This window comes from Dendrobates tinctorius, unplaced genomic scaffold (assembly GCF_039654945.1).
Source record: "Dendrobates tinctorius isolate UK_male_01 unplaced genomic scaffold, ASM3965494v1 ptg000241l, whole genome shotgun sequence".
In the NCBI taxonomy this organism is placed as follows: Eukaryota; Metazoa; Chordata; class Amphibia; order Anura; family Dendrobatidae; genus Dendrobates; species Dendrobates tinctorius.
The window spans coordinates 29,055,870-29,070,459 of record NW_027361908.1 but is presented as its reverse complement, the minus strand read 5'-3'; the positions used below and the strand labels follow the sequence as shown (position 1 = coordinate 29,070,459).

Here is a 14,590-nt window from a genome sequence, read left to right as displayed (position 1 = left end):
CAAAGTTCTCACCACATATCTAGATAAGTTCCTTAGGGGGTCTAGTTTCAAAAATGGGGTCACTTGTGGGGGGTTTCCACTGTTTAGGTACATCAGGGGCTCTCCAAACGCGACATGGCGTCCGATCAGAATTCCAACCAATTTTGCATTGAAAAAGTCAAACGGCGCTTCTTCCCTTCTGAGCTCTGCCATGCGCCGAAACAGTGGTTCCCCCCCACATATCAGGTATCAGCGTGCTCAGGACAAATTGCACAATAATTTTTGCAGTTCAATTTCTCCTGTTACACTTGGTAAAATAAAAAAAATTGAACCTGAAGTAATTTTTTTTGTGAAAAAAAGTTAAATGTTAATTTTTTTTAAATATTCAAAAAATTCCTGTGACGCACCTGAAGGGTTAATAAACTCCTTGAATGTGGTTTTAAGCACCTTAAGGGGTGCAGTTTTTAGAATGGTGTCACTTTTGGGTATTTTCTATCATATAGACCCCTCAAAGTGGCTTCAAATGTGATGTGGTCCGTAAAAATAAAATGGTGTTGCAAAAATGAGAGATCGCTGGTCACCTTTTAAACCTTATATCTTACTAAGAAATAAAATTTTTTTTTCCAAAATTGTGCTGATGTAAAGTAAACATGTGGCAAATGTTACTTATTAACTTTTTTGTGTGCCATATCTCTGTGATTTAAGGGCATAAAAATTCAAAGTTGCAAAATTGCGGAATTTTCAAAATTTTCGCCAAATTTTCGTTTTTCTCACAAATAAACGCAAGTTATATGAATGAAATTTTACCACTAACATGAAGTACAATATGTCACGAGAAAACAATGTCAGAATCACCGGGATCCATGGAAGCGTTTCAGAGTTATTACCTCATAAAGGGACAGTGGTCAGAATTGTAAAAATTGGCCCGGTAGTTAACGTGCAAACCACCCTTGGTAGTGATGGGGTTAAAATGGTAAATAAAAAACAATTGTGGAATTGCATTTTTTTGCAGTTTCATTGCACTTGGAATTTTTTTTTATCATTTTCCAGTACACTATATGGTAAAATCAATGGTGTAATTCAAAAGTACAACTCGTCCCGCAAAAATCAAGCCTTCATACTGCTATGGGGATGGAAAAATAAAAAAAGCTAGGGGTCCTGGAAGAAGGTTGAAGAATAAACGAAAGGGAAAAAAATGGAAATACGAAAGGTCATGAAGGGGTCAAAGTATGTTTTTTTCTGAAACACCATTGTGTTTCAGAGTCAATCATAACTGACTGTGTTCATGCAGCCGCCTGATACAAATTGCCCATGGATTTGGCATCATTTATCAGATTCACTTTAACTTGGTGAGCATTTATGGTATGTTGAGATGGAGCCAGGACGAAAGTGATTAGTGGGGGCCAGATGACACCAGATCAGGACCTCTAAGAATTGTTGAGTGTGAGTATTACATATTTTAATTTAATTTACCGTAATTTTAATATTTTGGTTTGACACCATTGAAATAGCAATAAGTACATATGTCATAAAAAATAAATTCCCTGCTTAAGAGCTTCAAGCGGAAATCTACTCTCAGTCACAGCATCATGTGGTTTTCCAGATAAAACACTTAAGCATGCATTTTGAAAAGAAAAAAAAAATCAGTCTACTTAAACTATTTATTTGGTTCTCAGCAGAAATTGTTCGATAATGAAATTGAAGGACAACATCTGAATATAACTGATCCACTTTGTACAGAAGATCATAAGAAACCATCTATAGAATTAATTTATGCAATTGATGACAAACCTCCCTGGTATTTGTGTATACTACTTGCATTTCAGGTTGGTATACATCTTTATATTAAGAAAAAATTATGTATATATACAGTATGTTTGTAAAATTTATTTTTGTAGATGAGTGCTAGCTTTAATTGTGCAGAATCTCTGGTGCGCCACCACAAAATTTGTAGAGGTGACACAGCAGAATTTATAAATTTATGTAAACTCAAGCATATCCTTGCCATCATGGAAATCTAGGTGGCGTTCTCTACCTCAGTCCTTGTACTTTAGATGGAAGTTTGAAAAATGTGTATTCAGTAACTTTTTGGCACTTATCTCCAAAGCTTATCTCAGACTTCAAGCATTGATTAGGGGTTTTGCAGGTTTATAACTATCATTGATGTAGGTCATCAAAATCAGAACCATGGAGTCCGACACCCATCATCACCTCAGATACCGTATAATACTCGTGTATAAGCCGATCCATGTATAAGCCGACCCCTCTAATTTTGTCACAAAAAACTGGGAAAACTTATTGACTCGCGTATAAGCCTTGGGTGGAAAATGCCAAAGCTACTGGTTGTTCTTTCCTGTATCAAAGCTACTGGTAAATTTCAAAAATAAAATGGGCCCCATAAGATGCTCCATAAAGTTCATGATGGCCCCATATAATGCTCCATAAAGTTCATGATGGGTTCCATAAGATGCTCCATGCAAAAATATGCCTAATAATGCTGCACAGTGAATAATGATGGCCCTATAACATGCTCCATAATAACATATGCCCCATATAATGCTGCACAGTGATTGGTGGCCCCTTATAATGCTGCGCAGTCATTAGTGGCCCCTTATAATGCTGCACAGTGATTAGTGGCCCCTTATAATGCTGCACAGTGAGTAGTGGCCCCTTATAATGATGCACAGTGATTAGTGGCCCCTGATAATGCTGCACGGTGAGTGGCCTCTTATAATGCTGCACAGTGATTAGTGGCCCCTTATAATGCTGCACAGTGATTAGTGGCTCCTTGTAATGCTGCACAGTGATTAGTGGCCCCTCACAATGCTGCACGGTGATTAGTGGCCCCTTGCAATGCTGCTGCTGCCTCAATTAGAAAAAAACCTATATACTCACCTTGTCGCTGCTGCAGCTGCTGCTCCTCAGCGTTGCCGGCTCTGCAGAGACTGTTCAGACAGAGGTCGCCTGCTAACTACATCATGATGCCCTCTGACCTGAACGTCACTGCCAGAGGAAGCAAGACAGCAGAGCGACGTGCAGCGGTGGAACGGGGGACAGGTGAATATGGTTCCCCCCGTTATACTCACCTCTCCTAGCATGTCTCTGCAGCCCCCCATACTTGTTCCATCTTCTCGGTGCTGTTCTTCCTGCTTTCTGCAGTCACATGGTGCTGCTCATTACATATGCGCATATTCATGAGGGTAATGAGCGGTACCACGTGACCACTGAAAGCAGGAAGAACAGCGCCGAGAAGATGGAATAAGCATGGGGGGCTGCAGAAACATGCCACGAGAGGTGAGTATGATCTCCGACACCACCCGCTCCCCCTCCCCGGCTGACCCCCGGTATATGACTCGCGTATAAGCCGAGAGGGGGTCTTTCAGCCCAAAAAAATGGGCTGAAAATCTCGGCTTATATGTGAGTATATACGGTAAGCTGTTTTTAGCAACCCGACAGCCAGATATTAACAGTGAAGGAAGCTGGAACAACACAGCCATTTTTTCTGCTGCTTAGATACTATTGAAATGAATCTTTACTATTCTTTGTTCTTTCACTGTTTGCATCTGGCCACTGCCAGAGATGATTGGTGGAGGTGCTGAATTTCAGACCCACACCAATCTGAGTCTGATGGCCTATCTTAATTATTGCATTACAGAAAAATCTTTCCCACACAAGATTTAAATTACAAGCTATGCCTGTTTTTTTTGATTACTCAGTTCAGATGATATCTAGTTTGGCAAATGGAGAGGTAGTACATTAATTGCAGGGACCATCCATATTTAGGTACACCTTGCTGTGGTTAGATGGCTTTTACACTTTTTGATATAAAAATTGTTAACTAAGTACCTTACATTTTTAATTTTTACAGAGGTAGTGGCGTTGATTTGTAGGCATGGTGGAGCTGATGGTCATCTCCGTGACACTCTAAGGGGTTAAATATATTGTATATTCATGCATGTTGTCAAGGGTAACATCCACTGGGGCTGCAGTCTAGCCTAGGCAGAGTTAATGGTTATGACCGGTCTAGTTTGGGGAGAATTAGTGCCAAGTGCAGGAAGTGACAGTTCAGTTAGGAGAAGTAGTGAAAAGTGACAGTAGCAATTACAGGCAATAGGCTGCTAGGGACAACGATGACCTAATACTCGTTGCAGTGGATTGACAAAAATACTCTTCCGATTGATTCAGTCTGCAGGCACGGGGAACCTCGAGATTGACCTCAGGGACTGTGGGCATACTCAGCTTGTGAAGATACATGGATAGATTGACTCAATCTCTAAGAGATGGGATGTATTGCAATCTGGGTGCACTGCTAGTGGTGGAGAAGAATTCTTAGTGCTAGAGAAGTTAGCAAGAGGGATGCTCTACTCATACTAAGAACCAGGGCTGAAGTTGTGTCCAGCACATACCCGTGGGAAAGATGACAACTCGTTGGGACTTATCCTTTATGCCTGTTTGTAAACACTGCCAGTTATCAAGTAAAAGTCTGATTGCTTTCACGAAAACTGTGCCCCCTGGATTGATTGCTGCTAAGTGGAAAGAAGTGGAAAGGAAGAAAAAAGACGAAAGAATCTAATTAATAAAAATATTGGAGAAAGAGAAACCAATCACAAACTAAAATGTTTCTATACTAATGCACAAAGCATGGGCAACAAACAAGGAGAATTGGAACTACTAACACAGGAAAAGAAATATGATGTCATTGGAATCACTGAAACTTGGTGGGACAATACATATGATTGGAATACAAGACTAGAAGGATACAACTTATTTGCAAGAAACAGACTTGATAAACGAGGAGGGGGTGTCACATTGTATGTTAGAAACGCGTATATCTGCACAGAGATTGAAGCTTCAGAGACTGGGAGTTCTGTGGAAACTATTTGGGTAAGAATACAAGGACAGAACAATGGAAAGGACACCATTGTAGGCATTTACTACAGGCCGCCTGTGCAAGCTGAAGATATGGATGAACTCTTTATGCATCAAATGGCCAAGTTCTCCAAAAAATGTTGTCATGTTGTCATGGGAGATTTCAACTATCCAGACATTTGTTGTGAATCTCTCTCAGGCAAAACTAACAGGTCAAGGAAATTCTTATCCTCTCTTGCTGACAACTTTATCTTCCAAAAGGTAAGGGAGAAAACAAGGGGAACTGCTACCTTGGATCTAATCCTCATAAACAGGGAGGAAATGGTTGAAGAGGTAAAAGTGGCTGGGACCCTAGGAGGTAGCGACCATGCTATTTTAGAATTTTGGATAACTAGAGGCGGAAAACCTGTGAAGACTCAGACGTCAAGGTTAGATTTCAGAAAGGCAGATTTTAAGGGATCCAGAAAGAGAATTGGAGGGATCCAATGGCTGGATATCCTTAAAGACAAAAATGTCCAGGAAGGATGGGAAATCTTGAAAAATGAAATTCTCAAAGCACAGTTGTTAACAATTCCGAAAAGAGGGAAAAATAGGAAGCATTTAAGGAAACCAGGATGGATGAACACAGAACTTAAGCACATGCTAAAAAGGAAGAAAAAAATGTTTATAAAATGGAAAGAGGGAGGCATATCTAAAGAAGAATATAATGCTGTCTGCAGAACCTGCAGGGCACAAATCAGATTAACTAAAGCTGAAAATGAATTGAGGCTTGCAAGAGATGTCAAAATAAATAATAAAGGATTTTGGGGATATGTCAAAAGTAAAAGAAAAGTCAAAGATGCTATAGGATTTTTACAGGATGAAAATGATGAAATGGTAAGACAGGATGTTGAGAAGGCTGAACTTTTAAATTCTTATTTTGCATCTGTTTTCTCTCAGAAAGGAAATGTAACATCAACTGTTATTCACTGTCCTATTAAGGGAATACAAGAACCCAGGATATCTATAAACAGAAAGATAGTGAGGAAACACTTAGCTAACCTAAATGAATTCAAGTCTCCAGGTCCAGATGAATTACACCCCAGAGTACTGAAGGAGATAGCAGAAGAAATTTTTGAACCCCTCTCCATAATCTTTGAAAATTCTTGGAGAACAGGAGAAGTGCCAGAAGACTGGAGAAGAGCAAATGTTGTTCCTATCTTCAAAAAGGGGAAGAAGGTGGACCCAGGCAACTATAGGCCGGTGAGTCTGACTTCTATACCAGGGAAGATCTTTGAACAAATTATTAAACAACATGTATGTCAATACCTGGATAAGAATGAAGTGATTAAACAGAGTCAGCATGGGTTTGTAACTAATAAGTCATGTCAGACTAACTTAATTTCCTTCTATGAAGGTATCACTGATTGGGTGGATCAAGGAAATGCTGTAGATATAGTATATCTTGACTTCAGCAAAGCATTTGACAAAGTCTCTCATAAAATCCTTATTGAAAAAATGACTAAGTATGGAATGGACACGGCTAGAGTTGAGCGACTTTTGGTTTTTTAGGGTCGCGTTTCGTTTCGTGAAACCCGACTTTTCCAAAAGTCGGGTCGAGCAAGATCGTCCGATTATAGTGAAAAGTCGGGGTCGTCCCGAAACACGAAACCCAATGTAAGTCAATGGGGAATAAAAGTCGGCAGTGAGAGGAGGACAGGAAACACACCTACAGTGCCCATTTGAATGCCAAAAGCATCAATTCTTCTTACTTAAGCTTGTCAACCTTAATTAACTTCATAGTACAAGTTACGCACTGAAAAATGGGGGTTATTTGGCTAAAGTTGTGGGGGGGAGGGCTGGCTGCAGGTTTTCATGTGCCCTGGGCGAAAGAGCGCCCCTTTAACACATACCACAACTCATCATGCTCCGATACGGCAGATAAATAGCGGTATAGTACAATGAAAAATACCTCACTTTTTACATCTCATGACGAGGCCCATCTATTTCTCCATACAGAATCATTGGTCCCATATAATGTTTGAAACAGTATATGATGAGCTCCACATAATGCTACAGTATATGTTGGTCCCCATGGATGAAGCTCCACTGTCTTATGGGCCTAAATAATGCTCCAAACATAATGGGCCCCATTTCTAATGCTCTAGTGTATAATGGGCCCTGTAAATGCTGCTCCAGTGTCTGATGTCCACCTTTGGAATGTTCCAGTGTATGGTGGGCCCCATCTATCATTCTCCAGAGTATAGTGCTCCCCAAAAATTGCTGTCCCAACATTGAAAACAATCAAATAAGTCTCCTCGCTAGGGAATCCCTGTACTTGTCTGGACAGGTGCTGTAGCTTGCTTAACAGCTCGCCAACAGTTCTCACGCCCAGTATGGATTGCACGTGATTGCACAAAGGTTAGAAAGGGTACCGTATCCCTGGATAACATGTATGGATAGCATACACATTCAAAATATATGTCTCAGGAGGCAGGCTCAGACGGTGTCAGGCCCAGTATGGATTGCACTTGATTGCACAAAGGTTAGAAAGGGTACCGTATCCCTGGATAACATGTATGGATAGCGTACACATTCAAAATATATGTCTCAGGAGGCAGGCTCCGATGGTGTCAGGCACAGTATGGATTGCACGTGATTGCACAAAGGTTAGAAAGGGTACCGTATCCCCGGATAACATGTATGGATAGCGTACACATTCAAAATATATGTCTCAGGAGGCAGGCTCAGATGGTGTTAGGCCCAGTATGGATTGCACGTGATTGCACAAAGGTTAGAAAGAGTACCGTATCCCTGGATAACATGTATGGATAGCGTACACATTCAAAATATATGTCTCAGGAGGCAGGCTCAGACGGTGTCAGGCACAGTATGGATTGCACGTGATTGCACAAAGGTTAGAAAGGGTACCGTATCCCTGGATAACATGTATGGATAGCGTACACATTCAAAATATATGTCTCAGGAGGCAGGCTCAGACGGTGTCAGGCACAGTATGGATTGCACGTGATTGCACAAAGGTTAGAAAGGGTACCGTATCCCAGGATAACATGTATGGATAGCGTACACATTCAAAATATATGTCTCAGGAGGCAGGCTAAGACGGTGTTAGGCCCAGTATGGATTGCACGTGATTGCACAAAGGTTAGAAAGGGTACCGTATCCCTGGATAACATGTATGGATAGAGTACACATTCAAAATATATGTCTCAGGAGGCAGGCTCAGACGGTGTCAGGCCCAGTATGGATTGCACGTGATTGCACAAAGGTTAGAAAGGGTACCGTATCCCTGGATAACATGTATTGATAGCGTACACATTCAAAATATATGTCTCAGGAGGCAGGCTCAGACGGTGTCAGGCACAGTATGGATTGCACGTGATTGCACAAAGGTTAGAAAGGGTACCGTATCCCCGGATAACATGTATGGATAGCGTACACATTCAAAATATATGTCTCAGGAGGCAGGCTCAGACGGTGTTAGGCCCAGTATGGATTGCACGTGATTGCACAAAGGTTAGAAAGGGTACCGTATCCCCGGATAACATGTATGGATAGCGTACACATTCAAAATATATGTCTCAGGAGGCAGGCTCAGACGGTGTCAGGCACAGTATGGATTTGACGGTCCAGATTACACAGCGGAGGAGCAGGGAGAGGTAAAGATTGCAAATGCTGGGGCCCTGCCCAAGCAAGGGGGGCCCACTCGTGAGCGTCGGTACTGGCACTGGGCCCCTCATAGTACAGCGGTGTGTCTGACGGCGGGTGTGCACCACCACCGTCAGAGACACTTGATTGCACTATGAGGGACCCTGTGCCAGTGCCCGCGCCCAAGAGTCGGCCTACCCACCTGTCCAGGGCAACGGCACTCGCACGGTGTCGTGCGGTAGGTGGTGACCCCGGCCATGGGGGGGAGGCAGCACAGTTAGGGAGTTTTAGAAAGTGGCATATGTTGATGTTGGACATTCAGCTGATGCAAAAGGCGAAATAGGTGAAGTACCAGGAAGAGGTGGACCAAAGCAAGCCATTTTTCTGTCACCCTATGTGTCATCAGGGGAAGGTGGGACAAAATCCTTGGAAACCCATGCGTGGTTCATTTTAATGAAGGTTAGATCATCCACATTTTGGGTTGACAGACGGGTCCTTTTTTCTGTCAGGATTGATCCAGCTGCACTGAAGACTCTTTCCGATAGCACACTTGCAGCTGGGCAAGCGAGCTCCTGTAAGGCATATTGTGCCAATTCAGGCCAGGTGTCCAGTTTAGCGGCCCAATAGTCAAAGGGGAATGACCTGTGTGGGAGAACATCGATATGGGAGGAAAAGTAGTTTGTAACCATAGTTGACAACTGCTGTCTCCTGTCACTTTCCATCGATGCAGTATTACCAGTTGTGTGAGCGGTATTTGAAAAATCAGTCCACAACATTGTCATGAAACCCCTGTCTCCAACGCCACTTCTGCTGTGTGCACCACGAACACCTCTGCCAAGCTGCCCCCGGCCCGTACGGCTCGTGTGAGAACCATCACCGCTGCTGTGTGCTGGGAATGCCTCAAGCAACCGATTTACCAGAGTTGCTTGTTTATTAGCCAATATTAGGTCAAGGTTCTCCTGTGGCATGATGTTTTGTAATTTGCCTTTATAGCGTGGATCCAGGATGCTGGCCAACCAGTAGTCGTCATCGATCATCATTTTGGCAATGCGGGGGTCCCTTTTTAGGATCTGCAAGGCATAATCTGACATGTGGGCCAATGTTCCCGGTGTCAATGATGCACTGCGAGTGCTGGGTGGAGGAGCACTTTCTGGCAAATCCACATCCCTCCAGTCACGCACAAAACCTGTACCAGACCTTGCCACGCCAACATTTTCACTTGCCCCACGAGATGCATCCTCCTCCCCTAAGTAATCATCCCCATCATCCTCCTCCTCCTCCTCTTCTTCCTCCACCTCGTCCAGGAGAGGTCCCTGAGCAGACAATGGCTGAATGTCATCAAGGATTCCCTCCTCCTCTTCCTCCTCATCAACATTGGCTGCAGACGCCTGCTCCTTAAGGTGCGTCAAAGTTTGCATGAGCAGACGCATAAGTGGGATGCTCATGCTAAGGATGGCGTCGTCTGCGCCTACCAGCCGTGTGCATTCCTCAAAACACTGAAGGACTTTACAAAGGTCTTTCAGCTTCGACCACTGCACGCCTGTCAACTCCATGTCTGCTCTCAAAGTGCCTGGCCGTGTATCCTCCCACAAATGCATTATGGCCTGCCTCTGCTCGCACAGCCGCTCCACCATGTGCAGGGTGGAGTTCCACCTTGTTGCAATGTCGATAATGAGGCGGTGGTTGGGAAGGTGGAGCAATCGCTGCAGCTTCTGCATACGAACGGAGTGTACAGGCGACCGGCGGATGTGCGCGCACAGTCTTCGCACCTTCTGGAGCAGGGCTGTTAACTCCGGATAATTTTTGAGGAAGCACTGCACCACCAGGTTCAAGGTGTGAGCCAAGCAAGGTATGTGGCTGAGTTTTGAAAGGGCTATGGCTGCCACAAAATTACGGCCGTTATCACTAACTACCTTGCCTGCCTCAAGATGTACACTGCCCAGCCATGACTCAGTTTGTCGCTTCAAGTACTCGGCCAGCACCTCGGCGGTGTGTCTGTCGCCCAAACACATCATCTGCAACACAGCCTGCTGACGCTTTCCACTAGCTGCTCGATAGGGGGACACATCGTGTGCAACAGTGGCAGCTGCAGATGGAGTGCTCGTACGACTGCGCTCTGTGGACGAGCTTTCGCTTCTGGAGGAGGAGGAGGAGGATGAGGAGGAGGAGGAGGAGGAGGGTCGAACGCCTACAGCCAACTGTTTCCTATACCGTGGGCTAGGCAGCACTGTCCCACCACCGCTGTCCCCTGTGGACCCTGCATCCACCACATTAACCCAGTGCGCAGTGATGGACACGTAACGGCCCTGGCCATGCCGACTGGACCATGCATCAGTTGTGAGGTGCACCTTTCCGCTCACTGACTGCTTGAGTGCATGGACAATGCGGTCTTTCACATGATGGTGGAGGGCTGGGATGGCTTTGCGAGAGAAGAAGTGGCGACTGGGTAGGTCATAGCGTGGTACTGCATAGGCCATGAGTTCGCGGAAAGCTGTGCTTTCCACCAACCGAAAGGGCATCATCTCAAACGAGATTAGTTTGGCAATGTGGGCGTTCAAACCCAGTGTACGCGGATGAGAGACTGAGTACTTTCTTGACCTACTCATAGTGTCTGGGAGTGTGAGCTGGACTTGAGAGCTGCATATGGTGGAAGTAGCGGTGGACAGGGCGGACTGAGAGAGGGTTGATGATGGTGATGGAGTTGGTGTTCTTTCTGATGGCCTAGAATCAGTCTTTCGTTGATATAACAGTGGGATTCCCTGACTGCTGTGGTCTTGCAACGACACCTCAACATTTGCTGCTGTGCTAACCGGTGGGCTTACAGTGGGGGAAACAATGTAGCGTTGCTGACTACCTTCGTTGTGATCAGTTGCACATGTGGCACTTGAGGTTTGGTGTTGTGTCCACGCTTGCAAGTGCATGCTGGTTAAATGTCTAAGCATGCAACTGGTATTCAAATTTTTCAGATTTTTCCCTCGGCTAAAGGTCTTTGCGCACTTCTTACAGATAACCTTGGCCTGATCATGAGGATTTTGTTCAAAAAAGTGCCACACTGCACTCTTCCTACTTTGGCAGACATTTTGCGGCCTAGCACGCTGTGATCTTTTGACCCTCTGGACAAGCTGTCCAGCAACTCTTTTGATGTTTGGAACCTGTCTTTGGAGTGCTCCGGGCCTGCCAGATAACAGCTGTTGCGATGTCGATGTCTGCTGTGGATGCTCCTCATCTGAGCTATTGGAAGCAGCACCCTCTTCCCCCAATGGATGCCAATCTGGGTCAACAACTGGGTCATCCATCACCTCCTCTTCTATGTCATGTGCACCTTTCTCTGTGTCACCGTGTATGGTGGTATAGTGTGCGGTAAGGGGCACCTGAGTCTCATCAGGGTCAAAATCTGGCTCTGTACACTGCGAGGACAATGTAGTGCTCTGAGTGAATGTACCAGCAGAATCATCCATCAGCGGCTGTGCATCAGTGCACTCCATGTCAGATTCATCTTGGCCTGGGTAATTCACCATTTCACTTGATAATCCAGGCATGGTATGTGAAAACAGCTCCATGGAGTAATCAGTAGTATGGCCTGCGTCATCCTTCAATCTTGGTTGGGGTGAAGGACACAAGGAAAGGTGTGGTTCATGAACATGAGCCTCCAATGACGACTCAGTGCTTTTACTTTTTACAACTGAAGAAGAGGAGGCGATAGAGCTGGAGGCTGAGTCAGCAATGTAAGACAAAACTTTTTCCTGATGCTCTGCCTTTAAAAGCGGTTTGCCAACTCCTAGAAAACTAAGCGTTCGAGGCCTTATGTAGCCAGACGATGACGCAGGGTCAGCACCTCCTGCATTCGGTCCTATTTTGCTCTTGCCACTACCATCAGATCCACCACCAACACCATCATTACCAGCTGCCAACCCCCGCCCAATTCCACGGCCTCTTCCACCAGCCTTCCTCATTTTTGGTAGAAATGTAGACAAAATCCAACAAACTATATAGTAATGTAAAACAAGGTACAAGGTGTCTATAGGACAGGGGAGATTTAGAATTTCTGCACACACTTGTGGACAGTGGACACTTTTGGATTGTGTGAGGCCCACTGATATCTGAGCGCTATGTGACAGGCTCGATGGCACAGCTGCCTGTGACCAAAGTGACGAGAGGATAATGGAGATTTTGAATCTCTGCGCACACTTTTGGACACTGGACACTTGTGGATTGTGTGAGGCCCACTGATATCTGAGCGCTATGTGACACGCTCGATGGCACAGCTGCCTGTGACCAAAGTGACGAGAGGATAATGGAGATTTTGAATCTCTGCGCACACTTTTTGCCACTGGACACTTGTGGATTGTGTGAGGCCCACTGATATCTGAGCGCTATGTGACACGCTCGATGGCACAGCTGCCTGTGACCAAAGTGACGAGAGGATAATGGAGATTTTGAATCTCTGCGCACACTTTTGGACACTGGACACTTGTGGATTGTGTGAGGCCCACTGATATCTGAGCGCTATGTGACACGCTCGATGGCACAGCTGCCTGTGACCAAAGTGACGAGAGGATAATGGAGACTTTGAATCTCTGCGCACACTTTTGGACACTGGACACTTGTGGATTGTGTGAGGCCCACTGATATCTGAGCGCTATGTGACACGCTCGATGGCACAGCTGCCTGTGACCAAAGTGACGAGAGGATAATGGAGATTTTGAATCTCTGCGCACACTTTTGGACACTGGACACTTGTGGATTGTGTGAGGCCCACTGATATCTGAGCGCTATGTGACACGCTCGATGGCACAGCTGCCTGTGACCAAAGTGACGAGAGGATAATGGAGATTTTGAATCTCTGCGCACACTTTTGGACACTGGACACTTGTGGATTGTGTGAGGCCCACTGATATCTGAGCGCTATGTGACACGCTCGATGGCACAGCTGCCTGTGACCAAAGTGACGAGAGGATAATGGAGATTTTGAATCTCTGCGCACACTTTTGGACACTGGACACTTGTGGATTGTGTGAGGCCCACTGATATCTGAGCGCTATGTGACAGGCTCGATGGCACAGCTTCCTGTGACCAAAGTGACGAGAGGATAATGGAGATTTTGAATCTCTGCGCACACTTTTGGACACTGGACACTTGTGGATTGTGTGAGGCCCACTGATATCTGAGCGCTATGTGACACGCTCGATGGCACAGCTGCCTGTGACCAAAGTGACGAGAGGATAATGGAGATTTTGAATCTCTGCGCACACTTTTGGACACTGGACACTTGTGGATTGTGTGAGGCCCACTGATATCTGAGCGCTATGTGACAGGCTCGATGGCACAGCTGTGACCAAAGTGACGAGAGGATAATGGAGATTTTGAATCTCTGCGCACACTTTTGGACACTGGACACTTGTGGATTGTGTGAGGCCCACTGATATCTGAGCGCTATGTGACACGCTCGATGGCACAGCTGCCTGTGACCAAAGTGACGAGAGGATAATGGAGATTTTGAATCTCTGCGCACACTTTTGGACACTGGACACTTGTGGATTGTGTGAGGCCCACTGATATCTGAGTGCTATGTGACACGCTCGATGGCACAGCTGCCTGTGACCAAAGTGACGAGAGGATAATGGAGATTTTGAATCTCTGCGCACACTTTTGGACACTGGACACTTGTGGATTGTGTGAGGCCCTCTGATATCTGAGCGCTATGTGACAGGCTCGATGGCACAGCTGTGACAAAACTGACGAGAGGATAATGGAGATTTTGAATCTCTGCGCACACTTTTGGACACTGGACACTTGTGGATTGTGTGAGGCCCACTGATATCTGAGCGCTATGTGACAGGCTCGATGGCACAGCTGCCTGTGACAAAAGTGACGAGAGGATAATGGAGATTTTGAATCTCTGCGCACACTTTTGGACACTGGACACTTGTGGATTGTGTGAGGCCCACTGATATCTGAGCGCTATGTGACAGGCTCGATGGCACAGCTGTGACCAAAGTGACGAGAGGATAATGGAGATTTTGAATCTCTGCGCACACTTTTGGACACTGGACACTTGTGGATTGTGTGAGGCCCACTTATATCTGAGAGCTAT

General features: G+C 45.3%; 1 protein-coding gene across 1 annotated transcript in view; it reads left to right on the top strand.

The window, feature by feature from the left end:
* The first annotated feature begins 1,192 nt into the window (after positions 1–1,192).
* The window catches only part of LOC141060686 (solute carrier family 23 member 1-like), a 643,790-nt gene continuing 630,392 nt past the window's right edge, over positions 1,193–14,590 (top strand). The window contains exons 1-3 of the mRNA XM_073557017.1: positions 1,193–1,206; positions 1,271–1,328; positions 1,656–1,805. Of these exons, the coding sequence (XP_073413118.1) occupies positions 1,193–1,206; positions 1,271–1,328; positions 1,656–1,805 (222 nt within the window). The remainder of the gene's footprint in view (positions 1,207–1,270; positions 1,329–1,655; positions 1,806–14,590) is intronic.